Source organism: Helicoverpa zea, chromosome 15 (genome assembly GCF_022581195.2).
Source record: "Helicoverpa zea isolate HzStark_Cry1AcR chromosome 15, ilHelZeax1.1, whole genome shotgun sequence".
NCBI lineage: Eukaryota > Metazoa > Arthropoda > Insecta > Lepidoptera > Noctuidae > Helicoverpa > Helicoverpa zea.
This window is the reverse complement of record NC_061466.1, coordinates 3,339,345-3,360,637: the sequence shown is the minus strand read 5'-3', so window position 1 is coordinate 3,360,637 and position 21,293 is coordinate 3,339,345. Positions and strand designations below refer to the sequence as shown.

At 38.1% G+C, this 21,293-nt stretch overlaps 2 protein-coding genes across 5 annotated transcripts in view; one reads left to right on the top strand and one right to left on the bottom strand.

The window, feature by feature from the left end:
* The first annotated feature begins 225 nt into the window (after positions 1-225).
* LOC124637106 lies at positions 226-14,526 on the top strand. Of its 3 annotated transcripts, none has more exons than XM_047173442.1 (12): positions 226-447; positions 539-690; positions 1,822-2,042; positions 4,485-4,631; positions 4,762-4,888; positions 6,267-6,372; positions 6,877-7,030; positions 8,186-8,422; positions 8,800-9,013; positions 9,443-9,543; positions 10,953-11,087; positions 11,468-14,526. In XM_047173442.1, exons 1-12 carry the CDS (start codon positions 402-404, stop codon positions 11,550-11,552), a joined length of 1,725 nt encoding a protein of 574 aa, XP_047029398.1. In that variant the 5' UTR covers positions 226-401; the 3' UTR covers positions 11,553-14,526. The 3 variants fall into 3 exon arrangements, with proteins under 3 accessions (XP_047029398.1, XP_047029399.1, XP_047029397.1); XM_047173443.1 differs by having other exon boundaries at positions 227-447; positions 4,762-4,876; positions 8,797-9,013; XM_047173441.1 differs by having other exon boundaries at positions 227-447; positions 8,797-9,013.
* The window catches only part of LOC124637102 (voltage-dependent calcium channel subunit alpha-2/delta-4-like), a 24,869-nt gene continuing 18,090 nt past the window's right edge, over positions 14,515-21,293 (bottom strand). For both annotated transcript variants that reach the window (XM_047173436.1, XM_047173435.1), the window contains exons 20-25: positions 20,435-20,698; positions 19,752-19,848; positions 19,291-19,463; positions 16,331-16,492; positions 15,428-15,559; positions 14,515-14,698 (exon numbers count right to left, since the gene is read on the bottom strand). In XM_047173436.1, the coding sequence (XP_047029392.1) occupies positions 14,567-14,698; positions 15,428-15,559; positions 16,331-16,492; positions 19,291-19,463; positions 19,752-19,848; positions 20,435-20,698 (960 nt within the window). In that variant the 3' untranslated portion in view covers positions 14,515-14,566. The remainder of the gene's footprint in view (positions 14,699-15,427; positions 15,560-16,330; positions 16,493-19,290; positions 19,464-19,751; positions 19,849-20,434; positions 20,699-21,293) is intronic.

Genomic DNA, 21,293 nt, shown 5'->3' with positions numbered 1-21,293 from the left:
GTTGGCAATGTCATTTTTATCGGGTTTGTCATTCTCTCAATACAGATGTCTCCCGATGTTATCGTTATCATCAATCTCTCACATTTTCAGAATTTTTCAATGATGCACCGGACTAAAAATTCATCTTTTTCAGTGTCGGCATTGACATATTATTATTGTCGGATATTTCTTTCACCTTTCTGTATCCATGACACTGTGATGACACTGACAGATTTGACAATAGACACAAATTGACAGTACGCAAACGCAGGCTGACCAAAACAGGCACCAAGACGCATGATCAAAAAGATTTTACACCGCTAGTCCGACGAGTGAATATCGATTATAAAATAGAACAAAGTTCTGCAACAAAAATGAGTCTAACATTTATAAAGGGCATTTGATTGAATTAAAAATTCACGATGCTAGGGAAGGCTGTGCTGTGTTTATCGACTCTACACTTTTACAGTGATTATTTTATTAATATTTAAGTGATGAACTATGGCATTTATGAGTGTGGAGAGAGTAGCCTGGGTGTATTGTGTGATGATAATTACAGGTGTAGCGGCACAGGAGCAATGTACGGATTTGCGCGGTCGGTTGATTTCCCACGGCCTTCATTATGTGCCTGGCCCAGATACCTGTACGCTTTGCGTTTGTGACAATGGACTGCCTAAAGTTTGTAAGGCGGTACTATGTTCACCTCCACAGGTAAGCTGGAGCCACTTCTAAATAGTAGCTGAATATGTCCTTCTTTTGTAATAAAAGAACTGTTGAATATAATAATTAACAGAAGTAATTTCAAAAGCAACCATATCCAGAATTTTTATATCAATAGCATTGTTTGACCTTGGTTTATTTTTGAACAGGCTGCCTCCTCCCCTTTTGTTTTAACAATAATATAGGACAATACTTAAGTAGTGTTTTGGTTTCTGTAAACAGTATCAATCACAATAATCCATTAATAAAACACCTTTAATGAGGAAATCAGACAGAAAGATACTTGGAGAGGCCTATGTCCAGCAGTGGACAGCAATAGGCTGATGATGATGATGATGATGATAATATAGAAATATTATTTCAACCTTCTACTCATATTTTTTCAATTTCTTCTAACTATATCTAACCTTTCAATAGAAGTAAATTACCAGCTATTGATTTTTTGGTTCAATATTTTTAATTTAATATTCAGTAAAACAGTACTAACATTTTTTTTTATATTTAGGTACATAATGATGTTGTATGCCACTGGAAAGTATACATTGCATTTATCTGCAGAGCTTGAGTTACATAGATATTAGTTTCACACTTTCTCTTTCAAAATGCAATCATAAAATAATGTAATATTCTCTAATGTGCATTTTGTGGCTTTGTTAATGTATCAGTGAAGATAAGAATAATGTACATTTACCATTACATTAATACAATTATTAGATAATGCTTTAAAAAAATATATAGATTTCTGAGTCTGGAATACCTAAGATCAGGATCCATTGGTGTTAAAATCCTGGATTCTTATTTTGCATATATTGAGATTTGCTAAATTGAAAAAAGATATATCTTATTGTGGTTAAGTTTTAAGTGTTTTTAAAATAAATTATTTACCCCTCACAAAAAATCAGGCTTTACAAAAAGTTCTGTCTATCTGGCATAGCTGGTAAATAGATGAAGAAATTGAATTGTGTTTTAAAAATTAAAATTCCATCTGCTACTGTGAATAAGATATGTTAAATATGAACATGTTCTTTATTTCATTTTCTATAAATACCATCAACCACTGTGAAAGTTACAAGCTATTTGACACAAAACATGTTTAATTCACTTTCTATGCTTATTAAACAGGATTGCCGCTCATTCCGTGTGGGCAACACATGTTGCGAATTCATTTGCCTCGACGACGTGGTGAAACCGGCTGAAGGCGCGGAAGCCAACGTGCGCATGGCTGCGGGCGGCGCGGCGGCCGTCGTACTGCTAACAGTAGCGCTCGTGGTGTATAGAGTGAGGAAGCAGAAACGGCGCAGACCACCCCATGCTGACGATCAGAGGAGTTTGACTAGTATTGGGTAAGGATTGTTCAATATATTAACGTGCTCATGGTAGCGGGCGGCAGTGGTGCTGCTAACAGTAGCGCTCGTGGTTTATAGGGTGAGGAAGCAGAAGCGGCGCAGACCACCTCACGCTGATGAACAGAGGAGCTTGACTAGTATTGGTTAAGGGATTGTTTTATTGCTTGATGTATCTAGGTAGCTTTCTAAAAGTGTATCGTAATAGAATACTCTTTATTTTGTAAGCCAAATAAAATATTAAAGTATTTGCTGTTTCGCGCGATTTAGCGCTCGTTCTTATGATAAAAAGCCTAAGTATATACCTCTTATAAAATGGTCTATGTAAAATTATAAAAAAATTTCAAATCGGACCAGTAGGTAGTTTACGGTATTCAGCTAAATAAACGGAATCTCCAGCTTTCTATTGTTACGTGACGGGTGGTGTTATGGTTAAATACGATCTATCTGAAGACATTAGTGCAGCAGCCATCATAAAAAATAATCACCCAGTTACTAGGCAATTTAATTTTCCAGTGCGACAATTAAATTCGCGACACGCTATGCAGTAGAAACTGGTAGTTAAAAATGTTTCTAATTTAAAATTGCAATGAAATGTAACGTTACATACAGATATCTTTAGTAAAAATTACTACATTTCAATTTCTGATAATATTCCATTCTTACGAATTATACCAATGTGCGTAAGCAATATCTTAGTTTCAACTTAGAAATCGAGGCTATTCGATTTAAACATATCAATCAAACCTACACCTGAGAGTTGTGTCTGTATCATAAAACCAGTTAAAACCGCATCGTCTTGATTGCATCTTACACCGGATATCGCAGATTGTATACCTACTTGCGTAACACATCGCCGTCCTTCTCAATAATTAATATGTACTTGACGACTTAAACATAACATTAAGTGATGCTATTAAAGACACCGGAATGATTCACGAAGTAATAATTTCCGCCATATACATACACGTGCGTTAATAAATAATTCCAGGATAATTAGATTATTTGATAGCTTGCTTTGTTCCTACCTATGTCATGCAACGAAAATCAGTGACATGAAAATGAAATCGCAGTCTGTACCGTTAACCAACAATTTTATTGTATGCCAGACAATGGCAGGACTGATTGCAATATCCGCATTCGGTTGCTTATACAATCTATAGTTATTTATTCACAGTTTCTCTGTCATCCGATTGCCACATTTTTCAAATCTATCCTTGTAAGCAAAACTCAGCAATGACTAAACGAATTTCATTAAAACTTAGCGGGCTGGTAAAATAAACTCTGAACACGGTTCGGGTTAAGGCTACTTATTATTAGCTTACTTAGCTTAAGCCGGCGATGAGACTGTTGGAATAATATAATCTATATCTATACTAATATTATAAAGCTAAAGAGTTTGTTTGTTTGTTTGAACGCGCTAATCTCAGGAACTACTGGTCCGATTTGAACAATTCTTTCGGTGTTAGATAGCCCATTTATCGAGGAAGGCTATAGGCTATACTTTTTATCCGGGTTCGCAGAGGTTTCCACGGGATGCGGGTGAAACCGCTGGCAGAAGCTAGTATAGAATATTTGCAGGAATGCACTTTCCTTTATGAACTAAATATCTGTGTTACCATTAAACCCATTGTTTTAAAAAGTCTACGTTTAGCATGAGGATTCGCACGAGCATTCCTTACTGACTATTTCCTTTAAACACACCTGCATATAAAAACACAATAGAAAAAATAAGTTTGTACATTCATATGTATAATATTTCCAGGTGTGTCCCTATTAGATTTATACAACAAATTGTTATACAATTCACGTTTGAAATCGATTTCATTCGTCCACGGTCCATCGGTATGAATCCCGAATTCAATATTCTTTAATCAAAATTTTTCTTGTCAGAATCATTTTAAATAATAAAGTACTGCTTATAATGAATTGTTTGGCCATCGCAATATCTATTTAAAATTAAATCATCCAGTACAGCCAGTGTGCAGTTGACTGCATTAAATGTTGTAGGATACTGCAGACCATGGAGTATTTGCCTGTTTCTCTAGCTAGGTGAAGATCTTGGTACCACGCAACTAATTTGAATTCAATTTCTCTTCCAACAACCAGTTTTCGTAAAAATGGATGATAATTTTGTCATAAAAATCGTAGTCTTGAATTTTCTGTTTTTTCTGGAGAAACATCCCAAGGAAATCTATACTAATATTATAAAGCTGAAGAGTTTGTTTGTTTGTTTGAACGCGCTAATCTCAGGAACTACTGGTCCGATTTGAAAAATTCTTTCAGTGTTAGATAGCCCATTTATCGAGGAAGGCTATAGGCTACTTTTTATCCGGGTTCGTGCAGAGGTTTCCACGGGATGCGGGTGAAAACGCTGGCAGAAGCTAGTTATAGATATGCGAAAAGTTTTAGAAGATGCTTTATAGTTTTGCATATTCTCAGGTACATAAGCGGCAGCATGGGCTACATGGGAGGCACTTGTGAGACAGCGTTGGCCGCGTGGAAACCGCCAAGCAACTATCTGCCGCGGGGCGAAGCACCACCGCCGTACGATGAGGCTATAGCACAATGTCGACCTGAAACTATGAGGTACGAACCGATTTCAACCGATAGTAATTAGCTTTCTCCTTTCTCATTTCGCAGATGGCTTAAGGTCGACAACAAGACATAGAAATAAAAAAATAATAACAGAAACATTTAAAGTATTCATCACTTCCAGAGTATCAAACGAGACATCTTACCACCGCACATACCCGGCAACCGTTGAGTCTATGGCGCGGCCCGACGAATGTGCGAGCCACGGCTACGTGAACATCCCGCGCCCCGTCACACAGGTTACATATTATGTATGAGTTTGTTTAACCTAGTCCTGTAGCCTCTTACTAACATGTCTACTGCCCCTTGTAAAAAGTGCCAAGTCTTAGTTGAGTCTATGGTTCGGCTCGACGAATGTGCGAGCCACGGCTACAAAACATTCCGCGCCCCGTCACACAGGTTACATATTATGTATGAGTTTGTTTAACCTAGTCCTGTAGCCTCTTACTAACATGCCTAGTTCCCTATTTAAAAGTTCCGAGTTTTTGAAAGAAAGTCCTATAATCCATTCAGTCTTTGGACATACCCGTGAACCGTCGAGTCTATGGCACGGCCACAATTACGTGAACACATAGCGCCCCGTCACACAGGTTACAAATTATGTTTGACTTTGTTTAATATAATATAACGATATATAATAATGACTCGCTGGATGTACCTACATTTATTTTAAAGGACATAACTTATTTTGTCTTACAAACTCAACTAAATAATGTACTACTACTACGTTGGTACTTTTCCTGTATATTCATCGACATCCTGTGGGAAGTACTTTATATATCGGTAACGCCCACGGTTTTGTATCCGCTGATCTGTAACATTTGAACAAGCGTGGGACGAGTTATCTTCCTCAACATACAAGTACATACTTAAATGTCATGCGTGAACCGACAGACCGATGATTAGCAGTAATTAACAAATCTCTGAAGTACCTAAATTAATAGAGTTTGGAATAGGGAAATATGATTACAAGCAAGCTTCAAAGTAAATATTTATTGTTGCTAGAAATAGGTGAAGACACATTAGTTGTGTTATTTCAGGCGTCCAAACACAAACATTTCGTTTTGAAATAGACTTATATTCTAAACTAGCTGATCCCGCGAACTTCGTAGGTATCGTTTAAACCTTCCCTGGAACTCTACAAACATTTTAAAACCAAAATCAGCTTAATCGGCCCAGCTGTTCTCGAGTTTTAATCAGACTAACGAACAACAATTCATTTTTATTTATATAGATATACTTTCAGGATCTTTGTAAAATATTTAATAAATATTACATGATTTTTGTCCATAAAGAATGACAACCGAATAAGTAGCCTATTTATTTACCCTTTATAAAACGTTTCCCGTGGTTCGCGTTACTCGAGAATAGTCTAGCTTCCGAGCAATGAAATATTTTTTTATAGCCGTTCAGAAGAGTACAAACAAAACATTTTTTTTCCTGTTATAATACTCGTATTGTGAAGAGTAGAACAAAAATATTTGTATTGTGAAGACTAGATAAATATGACGAATGGTGGTTGTAAAACACTGGTACTCACCTACATCCGGTTAGACTGGAAGCCCACCCTAACATAGTTGGGAAAAAGGCTCGGAAGATGATGAGGTAAATATGGCGAATGTTTCGCAGATCGCCAACACACAAAACTGCTACAATGCTCCGCTGCTGCAGCCGGTACATCAACAAGACAATCGCGAGCCCGCGTCTATGCCTCATCACCCTCTCGCTCCTAACAGTAAGTTCATATTATACAAGTTTTCATTGAATACATACATATATCAAGGGTTTGATTTAGACTTTTTCATTTGTTTTTGTTGCACTTCGAAATTGACCAGACAAACTTGAAAATACAAATGAGTACTTGTTTCATATTATAATTCTATGTCATTAGAGCCATTATATGTTTTAATATTATACTTATGTAATAACTTGTCTTTACCTTGTTCGTTGCAAATAAGCAGTTATATAGAAAGTTATCATATTTACAGTCGTCAAGCTTGGAGACGGCAATTTTACCTCTGGTTACAGCTTGGTTACCCTAAGGGTCGTTCTCAATATTCTGTCTATTTTTTTATTTGCTTAATAGAGATAAAATTTTGACATTAACCGACGACATTTAATGTCAAATTCCTGTCTCCAGAAAGTAAAATAACATACAGAATATTGGGAACAGCAGTTTACCCTACTTTTGATGTTTTATAGTGATAGTACTGACGTCATATTATTTTCCTTTCCCCAGTGGTAGGATTTCCCAGTGCAATTCGCCTGACGGGTTCTCTAGGCGCGATCAGCAACCGCGGCCTGCTGTCAGTCTTGCAGCGCGAACCGGACCACGAGCGACCGCATAACGTGCCCGGCTTCTATACCAACAGTGCTAATGTGCACACTTCACTGTAAGTCACGTTGTTTATTTATTTACTAGCGACCCGCTCCGGCTTCGCACGGGATAACAGTATTTCTCCACTATTTAATGTATATTATTATACATATAAACCTTCCTTTTCAATCACTCTATCTATTAAAAAAACCGCATGATAATCGGAAGGGACTTGAGGACATAGGGATATATAGGGACAGAAAAAGCGACTTTGCTTTATACTATGTAGTGATTTACAGGTTTTATGTGCGACGTGGTTATTAGGTTACCAATACTATATTGTTTTTGTAGGGGTATTGAAGGGGATCTATTACGATATTTGAGTAATAGTATCCAAGGCCGATATCGGCCACGCCGGCTCACAAAGGAACAGCCAGCTGCGCAGGACATATTATAGTGCACAAGCATTCGCGCAGCCATAAGTGTAATCCCTATTCCTTAACTCTCATAGTCCGATGGGACAGCAATACAATACGACCAGAGAGAGATCAAGTCATGGTTACCAGGTGGTCAGGATTAACAGATTAATAGACTGCCTTCGTTCAAGTGCCTTCTGCTCCATCGGAAACCTTTGGGTAACATTTTTTTCTATTGAACATTGCACATGTCAGTCCGAGATCAAGGCGTTGTAGGCGATACAATTATACAATTAAAGTCATCAATTGGACCGACGTTTCAGAGGTCCAATGTCGTCCGCGTACAATTTAATTCAATTGCACCAATTATGTTTAGCACGCACAATGGACGGTAGTGTCAAATGAGTCACGTCAATTTGGTAGCGTTTGCAACACAATGCTAAACTGTTTGTTTGTATACAACAGATGTAACATTACTGCCGGGTCTCATTGTCATAATATTCGTTAATTTTGTTGGTAAATATTTGATGGAATATGAGTGATGACGTCGCATGATGTAACTAATTAGAATAACACCAGTAACGGCAATTTTTTTGTGTAAATTCTTCTGAGATTTGGACATTTTTACTCAGGGTTTTCTTGGAATTTTAGCTTTCGAATTGGAACATGATTCTTTATATTTTTGGGGAATTGCCATTAGGTAGATACCCATTTTTTTTGTGTCAAATAGTTTTTTTTTCGTTTTATCCCATTAAAAATATACGCTTAGCCATGACAATAATAGAATAGAAAACACCTCATATTTTATCTTCCAGTCACCGCACAATCCCCCGCATATCAACGGCCGTAGACGCGACGCTCCTAGACACGCCCATTTCGGGGTTCAACCGAGCCGACCGCTCCCTTCACAACGAGATCCGACGCTCGTTCCACAAGCCCAGCGAGAATAACCGACACAATGCCGACACCGGCCGAAGTATGCCGAGAAATCTTAACTTGGCTTCGGTCAATGATATCTCTAGGAACATCGAACCGGTCTTGGATGTTGATACGTAAGTGTTAATGATACAAGGATATTGCTGACTCGATTAGATGACAAAATGTTTTGAAATCTTAAGGGTAAATGATGCTAGGTGTATATTGTTCTATTGTTAAGAATGTTGATATTTATGTTCCACTTTAAACGAGTAACCTGAGCAGTGACCTGTGAGTGAGTGTTTTTTACATGGACATAATAAAAAATAGAAAGAAATATATTCAAATCGGTTGGTAAACCACCGAGATAACATAAAAAAATACGCGAATCTCCTCCTTTTGGGGAGTCGGTTAAAAATACATTTCTGTATGTTTGATTGCTGATCATCATCAATAAAATTTTCATCATCATTCAGTCTTCTACCGTGCTAATTGGAACTCTGTTACTCAGTAGCCAAGCCCGTCTAAGCGGTGCCAACGGCTGGCGAGGCCGCACTCACAGCGAGGAACAGAACGTGGGCAGTGAGCGAGCACCATCCCCCGCCCCCGCGCCCGCGCCCGCCCCCGCGCCGCCCCCACCCGCCCCGCACGCCCCGCACGCCGCCCCGCAAGTGCCGCCCCATGCGGCGCCACAACCGCAGCCGACGCTGCCGCTGACGGTTGATAAGGTAAGCTTTTAGTGGGTAGAAAATTAAAGAGACTATTACTGAATCTATAGTTGACAGAATGGGCAAAAAATGTTTTTGAGAGAGTATTAAGTGTGAGTGACTTTTTTGTATCTGATTCACTTAGCATGCCGTTATGACATAAAAGGTTGTGCCACCTCGCATCACATAAACGAAGTGTGCAAGCAAAGTGTGTTGGGCTGTATACGTAAAAAAAGTTTTTATCAAATATTCAATGTGTGAAAATATTTGCATATTATATGTATTTGTTTCTAAATATGAAATCGGAATAAATAAATAAAAACGAATTAAAAATTGACAGCACCGTAATTATAAAACTATATTAGCCACGCATATAAGTTTAACTACATACGTCTTCTGACCTTGAGTCGATCCCGCGGTCGTAGTAGTTGACAATGAGACCGTTTCCAGCCGTCATGCGTGTGCAGTTACGAGGGCTCGGCGCCGGGCGCGGAGGACGCCGACGACTATCGCAGCGAGTGCGAGAACTGCAAGTCTGCCAGCAGCTCTAGGTATGTACTATAATACTCTACTTGACAGTTCATACTTGTAACTCACGCGAAAATAGCAAATAATGATGGGTATAATTTAGGCGATCATCAAAAATATTTTTAAGACTCTAAGCTGAGGCACCAAATAAAATAAACAACTCCAAAAAAAATAAAATAACATCAGAAAAATCGCAAATCTCGCACAAATATTATTTTTGATTCCCAAAATGGATTAATGGTCACCAAATTCTATCCAACTAAAAGATTAATATTACTACCAAAATCAAAGTTAGTGACGAAAACGAATCGCTGCAAAACCGACTCCACGTAGTCTTGTCTGCCCTACCCCTAGAGTGCAATTCAAATCCGCGTAGGCGCAGAGGGGCGAAGCTGCGGTGGTGAGCGTGAAAACCATCTGCGACGATAAGCTCGCATGGGACCGCCGGAGCCCCGCAGTGCCGGAGCCGTGACAGAAGCCATGCTTGCTGCATGTTTCGTGCTTACATTTTACTACTGAGTTACACACAAATTCATATAACAATAAATAAGCGACGTACGTTTGGGAACCCCAGTATATTAATTGGTATTTGGGAAATATTCTAGCGATCGTTAGCTTTTTTAGTCTAACAAAAATGACCAAATTAGGAGTCATGGTATTACATAATTGGTAACATCTAAGTAGTGACAATATATAATATTTGGTCTAAAGTGTATTTTAAAGGCGTCCATATATTTTTTTAGTAGTCAATAATACGAAAAAATGGTTTTACCTAATAATATTTTTGGGAACGTTATTTGGTGACCATTTATCCATTTTGGTAACCGTTTAGATTTTTTTTGGTAGTAAAATAGGTACTTTTTTGGGTGGTGTTTAAACACAAGCCAATAATGATTATTTTTTTTCATTTGAATTGAAATGTGCTCGTATCGAAGTTGTATCCAAAAAGTAGACTTTTTGTATACGGGCCATGGACCACAAACCACAAAACACCGCTACTGACATATTTCCTGTAATTTTCATACATTTTATATGGACCCGTCGCACACGGTTGGCGCTGGTGGCGGCCACAAGTTACAAATCGTCGCAGCTTGCTTCTTGTGGCTCGCATCGGCCACTCGACTTCGTCCAATTTGATACTGCATGCCTGGGTTAAAAAAAGTAGCGACCATCGGCCACAAGTGGTTGTTGCGCGCTTCAGCTACTTTTGTGGCCGTTTCTTGCCTCTTGTGGCTGTCGAGTGTGGCAGGTGTGCGGCGAAACTAAGGCTGGAAACAGTGCTCGGCCGACGGTCAGTGCTGACCTTACGTACGAACCGAATCACATACAAAATCACGCGCGTACCGTGAGCGTAGCTGTGTTCATATGACTTGCCAGATATAGCTACGTCGGTCGAGCATTGTTTCCAGCCTAAAGAGTGTTGTATGTGCAGGTGGGTGCTGGAGGAGGGGTGGGAGCAGGGCGCGGAGGGGGCGGGCGGCACGCAGACGCTGCAGCGCCGCGCGCCGCCGCCCGCGCACGCGCCGCCCGCCGCCGCCACGCTGCCGCAGCCCGTCACCAAGCAAACGTACGTACTGCTCGCTTTGTTCCCATACAAAGCTCTGTCCAGTCTCTAATGCCCATTTTCACCAACAAATACCAAAATTTAGGGATCCCCTAAGAGCATTTAGGGAACGCTTAATATGAATTTCGTTTTCATCAAAGTTTAAGTGTCCCATATCACCTTTATTATTGGAGGAGCCTTAGTCTAAGTGACACTTGGTTAGGTAAACGTTAAGAGATCGTTGGTGAAAACGGGAACGGTATGAGTACATGGAAACTCGCATCCCTCAAAGCTGTCGTATACACCAGAAAAAAAGATGAGGTTAAAAGCCAACATAACTCGTACGTAGACTCGCCTTTCTTTAATCTTTTTGTTAATTATAAACTACCCTGTTTATATTGCAGGCGAACCGTGATGGGTCCTCCGTCGAACTGGGAGAACTGGTTCAACACGATTCCCGACTCCGATTCGGAGTCTGAGGAGGAGTAGGCCCCACAACCCTCGCTCAACAACGCACACCCACCTCACTCACGATATAGTTCCGTGCCACGGAGTATTGAGCAAATGGAGAGCGAATGTTCCCACCAAAATACGTGATACAGAGACCTACGCTTGTATGTCTGTAAGTAGTTGCTTTTATGGCACTCCAGTTGTTCATTACTCTATGATTCACGCGATACTTCAAACATCATGATCGATGAGTCAACCGTCATTCGATTATTGTAAACGACAGGTTCTTTGTTTGAAATATTGTGTGTAACGGATCGTACATCCGACATTTCTTTTTAATTGTAAGTTTGAACCTTAGATATTTATTAAATTCGTCACTCCTTTTTTGATGAAGTAAAAGAATTACGCCAATATTTTTTTTTAAGATGGCTATTTAATTCGATAGTTAGTGCTAGATTAACGATTTAGAATTCTTATTCTGATTTGCTTATAAAGCAAGATATTTTCTGATTCTGCATGCCGTTTCGAAGTACCTTATTGTATTTAACATTCCTTTGATGATATTAAGTTTTTTTACACTAACAACCATTGTTGGTTGCTTTGCTATTGCACATTTAATGTGTTATTGTATTACGTTATTATTATTATTTGTTGCATAATACACTTCGCCTATGTATTTAATACCAAAGATTTGTTGTTTCATGTATATTGTGTTGTAATTTGTTTCTACTATTTCAACTGCCTTCGCCATGGTGTCTATGGACTCGAATTTAATCGCTTTTTTATGAATAGAAACGAAACAAGTGAAGTACAAGTTTCGATGTCGATGTTTTACTGTTTATTCTATTGTTTATATAAAAATCAGCAGTACTTCAGCAATATGTTATGATTGACTGTTTACTTTTTTTTGCGAACCACGGCGGAGACAATACTTTAAGCTATTTGTTGTTAATTTATACTAAAGTACCATAGACCTTGTGTGAGGATACAAAATAATTTTATTATAGCTCTAAGTATACTTATGTAATAACGACAGTATTTTACGAATAGTGTTGTCACAAAATTGATGTCGAAATTTCTCGTTCAAATATAAATCAAAGCTCTCTAGTTTTGAATATTTTCATAGATAACATAGTGCCAAAAAAGAACTGACATGTGAAATACTGACGATATAGTAGTGGTGGCCATGTTCAGTTCAGTTAGAGAAAACTTTATCTCCTGGTTTTGAATAAAATGTAATATAAGTGAACATCATTACTCCAATATAACATTTTTGCTTCATATAGATGTACAAGGATAAATTGCACATATTGTATGTCTCTGATATTTGATATTGTCATTCATAATGTTTCTGGAAAATCGGTTGATTTCCCAACCATACACAATTAAACACTATTTGAAATTAAATACTTTTAAATAAATAATGTCATATTAATGACGGACAGGATTTAAGATATCGATTTTAAATGACGAAAGCGCCCGATCCGAACGATTCGATCTAACGATAATTATTAAAATAATTTTTATGTTTTATTATTCAAACGCATAATATTGGTGTTACAAATGGACCGTTGAAGTGATGCTAATTATTTGGATTTATGAATTTCAAGCCCATCGGAAGATTATAATGTAAGTCGAACCAAAGATTGTTGAATAAAAATGTGATTGATATCATTTTAGTGTTATAGAATTTGCATTGTAGATGTTCAGGCTCAATAATAGAAATACTAGAATCAGTTGACTTGCAACATTGAGATATTACAAATATTCAAAATATGGAACATTAAATACAAAAGTCTAGCTATATATTTTTGTCTAATAAGATTAATATAAATGAGTAAGAATTATTCATAATAAATAGGGAGTCTAGAATATTTGTAAGTAATTAAAATTTTCTCTTTATTCGCCCACCCGTTTTGTGTTACATCATTAAGGTCTGTAGGCAGTTCGGAAGAAAGAAAATAGAACATTAAATAGTCTGACTTTCAGGGTTGTAAGTAATAAATAGCACGTGTATAAATATTTAGTGATGTAAAATATCGGAACATACTGCAGCAGTGCTTTTCATACATTGTGTTGAGTCAATTTTGCTGATCGCTAGTAGAACGCGTCTGATGTGTACCCGTAGTTAGGATGTTTAAAAAGTTCAACGTTTTTGTTTTTCAGAAATCGATAAAGAATCTTTATAATAAATTTCAAATAAATGGGGAATGGTACCACGAACTGGAGATTGTAAAACAATTTTTTTCTGTTTATTGACGTTTCCGGAGGCTAAATCATTTGAAAAGATAATATAATTAGACAGCTAGGAGGGTAAAAATCTTAGGTAGATCGAAAGCGTGAAAGAGGTGATCAACCTTTCTAAATTAACTTCAAAAAACATTTGCAGATATTGGCCAGATTTTAATGGAATGGATTAATGGTTCGAAGTTTTTCGTCTATGGGTTAAATAGAGTAAAATAAAACTCGATTGATATTTTATATTTCATTGTCTACCGTAAGCAATAAACCTTGATCGAGAGGTGCCCCGTTTAAATAAAGAATTATAGATACGAGTAGTATTATATATTTTTGTCTATTCTAATTTGTAGGACTTTATGATATTGTTAATTAATCATCATTGCCCATTGAAGTGTTACGATTGATTCTAGATAGATAATATGAAGTTACATGGCAAATGGTCATTAAATAAAATAAAAACTTGGCGTTTAATGCCGGGTGAACCAGTTCTGGTAACACTGACCAAAGACGTGACAGATCGCTCGGTGGGCTTATGACTAATTATACGAACCAAGAGAACTAATCGTTACATTTCTGTGGGCAGTGATATTCCCCTTTTTCTTGCATTCCACTCATTCCACGTACAAATATTTTCTTGTGTATTGACCGTCTGCAAATAAATGTGGCGTGAGCGATTCGCTAACGTCGACGGGTAGAGCAGTATTACAACATTCCCGAACCAAATATCTTTGTTTAGATATTATTGAAATAAACAAGTTAATGGAAATGTGAACTTTTGTTTTATTTCATAACACAACGAAGCTTGTATTTATTTACAACAGGTATTTTATAAAGAACATGGCAGTAAGTATAGAGATCATTGATTTGGAGGCAGTGATGTGTGATGCAGCGTCTTCCTTCTCGGGGTCGGGTAACCAGGGACCGCACTGTCTGTAACCAGCCTCCTGAAGTAAAGAATATAGATAGTTAGTTATAGATTTATTTATTATAGTTCGGCCATTCAGAGAATGCGTTCCTGACACGTCGCGATTGAACTGACGACGTAACTACATTCATTGATTATTGATATAATAATGTTGTTTTAATGCTCCTCAATTGTTAAAACGGTAAACAACCAGCAAAAATATTTTTATCGTAACTGCAACGCCATTGCAAAGTTACGTCGTCAGTTCAATCGCGACGTGTCAGGAACGCATTCTCTGAATGGCCGAACTATAACTGGTCACTAGAACTACTTCTTACAATAAATGGTCAGGCCAGTTTTCGGTAGGCGTAATGACTTTTTTTGTGGTTCTCGAACAGCCAGTTTGCGGTAATCATTTAAATTGTATCTGAGGCGGATGCTTAATGGACTGATTTTAATACTAGATAAAAAGTATTACACATATATCGAACTATCAAATCAAATGTGTCAAAGTTAATTGAAGGTGTGAAAAAAATACCCCTGGTAAGTAGTTATCGCGGCCCTGGTATATAAAAGGCCTACGAAGAAATTGACAGGTTTTAGTCTGTGTCTGACATTCCCTCACCGCTGCTAACCCACAGCGAGAGGAGTCATTTGATGATTTCCCTTTACAAAAACAGGTGTGAAAAAAATAGTTTTTACTTCTATTAATTGTTGGTAACTAAGTATCTCTTAGGCTGCTTTTACGTTCATGTGATAATATTGTAACCTGTGAGTATCGGTGCGGATAGCAATGCGCGGAGGGCATGCGCGCGGGCAGCGGCACGCGGTTGCGCCAGCACGCGAGGCGCGACGCCGAGTTCTGCCACACGCCCTGCACCGCCGGCTCCTCTTCTATGTACTGCGAACATAGACAGGATTCGAGAGTGTCACTGTACCTCTTACGGTGCGTCATAAGTAAGCGCTCTGGAAGCGATAGCGAAAAAAAAACGATCAGTAAATTTAGGTATTTGAAGTACGTATTCTATGGGACGTGATGCAGTACCATAGTTTAAATATAATTTGCAGTATGGCACGGTGCATGGTCCATATTTGAATTCGCCAGTCGAACCCTTAGAACTTAGTTGTACCTGATTATAAGGCGCCCCCACTAAGGTAGAGCGGTATTCGTGTGAAAGTTCCAGATTTTATGTAACTTTAAACCATTTCAGATCCGTTTCACCGACTACCGTACCTAGATAAGTACCTATAGTTGCATAATTTATTATAATTGTAGCGTCATTAATTACCTCCTCCAATCAACAATAGGATTTCAATACACATTACCTATCTACCTATAACATGGTGTGACGATTATATAGTCGGTTTATTTACCCAATATAGAATAGATGCAATCGAATGTTAAACGATTGATAACTTGGGTACCTAATCTCTGTGCAGCCTGAATCGGATTTATTTGCAATAGTATCTCAGTAGTATTTTCTACCTACCTACTCTATAGTCTATAGTCGTCTCTGGGTAGTGGGATCCCATATCTATGGTTTTTGGCCCAGAGAGTGAGGCCCCTTTTTTAACCTAAATAGATTTCCTTCAGAATAAATGTTAAAAGTCATAAACAAGCAAATGAATAGAAAGGTATCGTTGAAATAAGTTCTGGAACATAGACACAAACCGGTTCATTGATGAGTGGGTCGTTGACTGGTTGCCCCTTGAATGGACACAGGTTGTACACAGCCACAAGAAGTAGATTGGTTTTTGGTACACGAGCCGCAACTAGCGGCCAACTACATGGCTTAGCAGGCTTCTTGAGGGCTTCCCGAGCTTTTGGCGTGTCCTGCAATATAGAAAAACATCTCCGTGGCCTTAGCCGCAAAGCAAGTAGATACTTTATACCCTCCTATTGCATTGATAAAGAAATTGGTAATCAGTGTACACATTTTTATGTTGGGTAATAGCTATAAGCCTCGTATCCACTATAGGCAACATTTGGCGCGCGACACGTGAATCTCAACATGTACGGCAACGCTGCACAACAGCGCGCGACGTTGCCAGCTGCCGCGCAACATGACGCGCGGCCGTGTTTGTTTAATGTGCATCGTTATGGTGCTCCCACATTGCCGTTAGAAAATGTTTAATAACGTTAGTAAACATTTGTTAGCAAACATTTAATCACAAATAAATTTTCATGTTAGAAAATGTTTAGTTATGTTAGTAAACATTTTATAACAAAACAAATTATAACAAAATAAAACATGTGTTATCTTTTGTTTGTAAACATTTTATAAGGGCGTCCTCAGCCCTCAGAAGGCGAAACCAAACTGCGAGCCAATACTAGATGTTATAAAATGTTTAAACATTTTCCATCAATGTAGGAGCACTTATAACATGTAACAGTTTCTAACAAAGTGCAACAATTGTTAACATTTGTTAGTAAATGTTTTGGTGTTATAAAATGTTTACAAACATTTTATAACGGCAATGTGGGAGCACCATTAGTTGAGCATCAATTGTGGTCGAGAGGCATGACGCACAACAATGTCCGTATTTCGTCCAACGCGCAACGCGTGCATGAGATGTGTGGACAGACAACGTTGTTAAACAAATGTTCCGCGTCAACATTCAACAAGCGAAACATGTTGAGCAACACGTCACGCGTCAAATGTTGCCTAGTGGAAACGAGGCTTTGGCTACCATAAAATGTAGCTTAGAAGTATGAGTAGAATTTGCTTTTTATTATTTTTAGCATCGTCAGCATTGACTGATGAAATAGTTACTTTTGATATATTTTAAGCAACGCGTCATGATAATTTTGGAGCTAATTTATAAATTCGATCTACGATTAGAAAATACCTAAGAAATCGTCATGTTTGGATACTTAGTACTTATCAAATCAATTATATTTATCTGAACATATTTTTTACATACGCCTTACATGTAAAGATGTTATTAGATAGTGCAAGAACATGAATATTAGATTAATGAATATTTGGGACACATTTCCTACTTTTTAAATAAAAAATACACGCTTTATGCATTTTAATCGTATCTGTTATCTATACGATGCTCTCATTGTTTGTAAAAATTTGTTTTGTTTTTATCTGCGATATTTTTTATCCAGCCTACATAGGTACCTTCCACACAATTCCCTGCTTTACTATGGCAATGGCATATGAAACGACCGAATACCTACATAGGTATTTTGTGAGATTGTAGAAGAATCTTCAATTACTAGGGACTTTCAGTGTAGCGTACCAATGCATAATTTATCGAAATGTGTAAAATCACAACCAGTTTTCAGGAGTTCAGGTAGGCAGGCCCGCCGTAAGCGGGCGTGCAGCGCGTGCACAGCACGCGGGCGGCACGTCCTAGGGGGCGGCAAATCTAGCGAGTTATCACGTAATATTTAAAAAATACAATATCTTTTTACTAATGATTTGATTTCAATATTTCCGAACTCAGCAATAGCGCTAAGAATATTACTTATACTGCCGGTTTCAGTTAGGTACATCTGTTGAAAGGACATTTTCAAAATTAAAGATTCTTAAAAACGATTTAAGATCAACCAGTGGCGTAGCGTGGGGCAAATGCTATTTAGGGGGCGGCAAAATTAAACCAATAAAATTTCGGAAAAAGCCGCCCTAGCTTTGGTCGTCTCCTATCAATTTTGACTGTTTCACCCTTTGCATCCCCAAAAAAATTCGCGCTCGCTGCGCTCGCGGCTCCATGTCAGATATCGCATTTTATCTTTGTTTAATTGTTGAGGCATTCAATTCCGAATAATCATTTTTCGCGCACGTCCGTTATGGCTTTTTATGATATGTTCACTTCATGAAAACTCTAAGGAAAAAATCGCGCTCGCTTCGCTCGCGGCTTTTGCACTTCACTTCTGTGCATATCTTACTTTTTGACTTTGCTTTGTTAATTTACAGTGATTTTTATTTGTTTTGTGTCCTTTAAAAATAAAAATTTCGCGCTCGCTCCGCTCGCGCTTGCTTACATATGGAAAGTGTCTTATAATTTTTCAAAGGGAAACCCACCAAATAACGTATTTTACTGACTTTAAACATTGTTATAGATAATTAAGTGCGTTAGTTTAAGTTAATCACAATCTTTCAATACATAGGGGCCACTTGGGTAATGATTGCACTGCATTGATGCCCTAAGCAATTGCTTAGTTTGCTTATGGGCTAACCCAGGACTGCTTAGGGCTTAGGTTACTCTGAACATTTCAAGTAAATAAAAAGTTATGTGTAATGTATGTTATGTATTGCAATAGTTATTTATCCAAAAGTAGGTGGGTTTTCTGCAATCAGAGCGGTGCATGTACATATTTTTTTCTGTTGGACAAGTAAGATGGATACGAATGGGCGGGGGGGGTCCGGACCACCTGGATCCGCCCCCCCCCCCTTATATATTTTTTGACAAAACGTATGTAGTCGTAGGGCGGCATAATCAGTTTTGCACGCGGGCGAACAAACAGCTAGCGGCGGGCCTGCAGGTAGGCAGTAGATCCATGTAAAACACTGGTAATCAGTTGAAACTAGTTAGACTGAAAGCCGACTCCAACATAGAGGCTAGGCAGATTATAGATATAAAATCAGAATCTATCGCGGCATAAGTTTGCTTATTTACCTGTAACAAATACAGCGCTCTAGAGCGATCGCAAGCTGCGAATCTAGTCCTGTTGACGAGCACGCGATCGTCGTACAATGTCTCGTACTTCTCTCGCTCGTAGTCGCGCCACAGACGATGTTTGCGCTTTTGTTTTTCCTGCTCAGTGTCGCCCGATACTAGGGTTATGCAGCCTATGGAAATTGTATGGGAAAACTTTTAAAGTTAATTCACCGATGTAAAGTCAATTAATCTATAGAAATAACTTGTAAGACTGAACAGTCTAGTGACTTATAATGATAAATTAGATATGTCAAGCAGTTCAGGTATGCCATAAGGATAATAATTTTTGAAAATGACTTGGTGATAAGTCAACTGCAGTATGTATTTTTAGCGATAGCTATAATATCAAATGGGTTACAATTTATAACCAGGTACTTGGATTGGCAATTTAAAGTAGGTGTATCTAGTTAATAACTCACCAGAGCTAAGAATTGTGATAAGAGCAACCATCTCCTGCGTCACTCGTAGAATGAGGCTAAATGATCTCCAAATAGAGTTCAGTATTGACGGCACCATCTGAAAATATACCACGATAAGTATTGACAGTAAACTGTAATCTAAAACTACGTAATGTTATTTCTAAATTATGTTATAAAGTATGAAGGATATAATTTGTTTGAACTTCTCTCCTTGATTTATCTAAGCTTCAGGGGCCCGATTCTCCTAAGTTAATAATGTCAAAATTTTATAGAAATCGAATCGCAATATGATCGCAATAGCAGTTTTAACCATATCGGGCATTCTGCTACTAATATAAGACCAATCGTATTCCAACGACATTTGATTGGTTTGCGATTGGTCTGCTATTTTGGTGATTTTTGTCCATACGGTAGTTTGCTCTACAATCATATTACGGATAAAAACGTTTATTTCAAAGAAAAAATAGCGGAATGCCACATACGATTCAATCGTAATCGAGTCGGGATTGGATCGCAGTCGAACGTGAATCGTATGTTGCTTAAGTAAAATTAGGAGAATCGGGCCCCTGGATGCTTGAATTTGTTATTCAAAATAAGAATAGTTGCATGCCACTTTATATGGAAACTCAACAAATACAATGCATTCTACAAAATAAATGTTCATAAAGTAATCACAAACTTACAGTAACAGCCGCACTGTAAGGCTCATCTTGAGGCGGGAAGCAAACTCCTTGATAATCATGTATCCAGTTGAGATCAAACACGCTTTCATTAAGCAGAGCTGCCATAGCCGCCGGGTAGACTGACGCAAAGTGTTCCCGGAGTGGTTCGTCAGGCTCCCCGGTTACATTGCGGCCTTCCCGAGCCACGATCCAGCCGTACTCGTCGATTAGGACGCACGACCATGCTATACCGTCACATCGTTGTGGACAGTCACCTTCATTACACTAGAATGGAGCAATACAACCTACACTGATGTTCATACAAATGAACGTCATAGTTTCGTTTCGAGATTACTTGCTTTGGATAGACTACGCCTACGTCTCTTGCTACGAAGTCTATGGCGTAGGCGTCGTAGCACTAGAATAGGCGAGCGTAGCTGCTACGAGATTCTTGGAATTAACTTTTATAAAATTTATGATTTATCGAGTTTTTTTAAAAGAGCCACTAAAGACATAATTTTATGAATATTGATTTGTGAAATCATTACTTCATTAGTCTTCCCTTTACCTATATGATTTCAGCAGATTGCAAAGATTAGATTCACTGTTAAGCAAATCATCGTATTCAGCACTAATGTAGATTTGATAGTACATGTTTTAATAATACCGGAAATCATGTAAAAATCTTGTTTTAATTAATATAAGGAATCTTCCAGGAATAAAACATTTCTATTGGGTTTAATTATATTTTCCGGATTTTTTGTTTGTTGATTTTTATTGGGTTTAATTATTCGTTGTGCGGACACCAAATACGTATAATAATTAGTTTTTTCTGACAACTGTATACATATAGATATATTTATTACCGTATTTGTGGTAA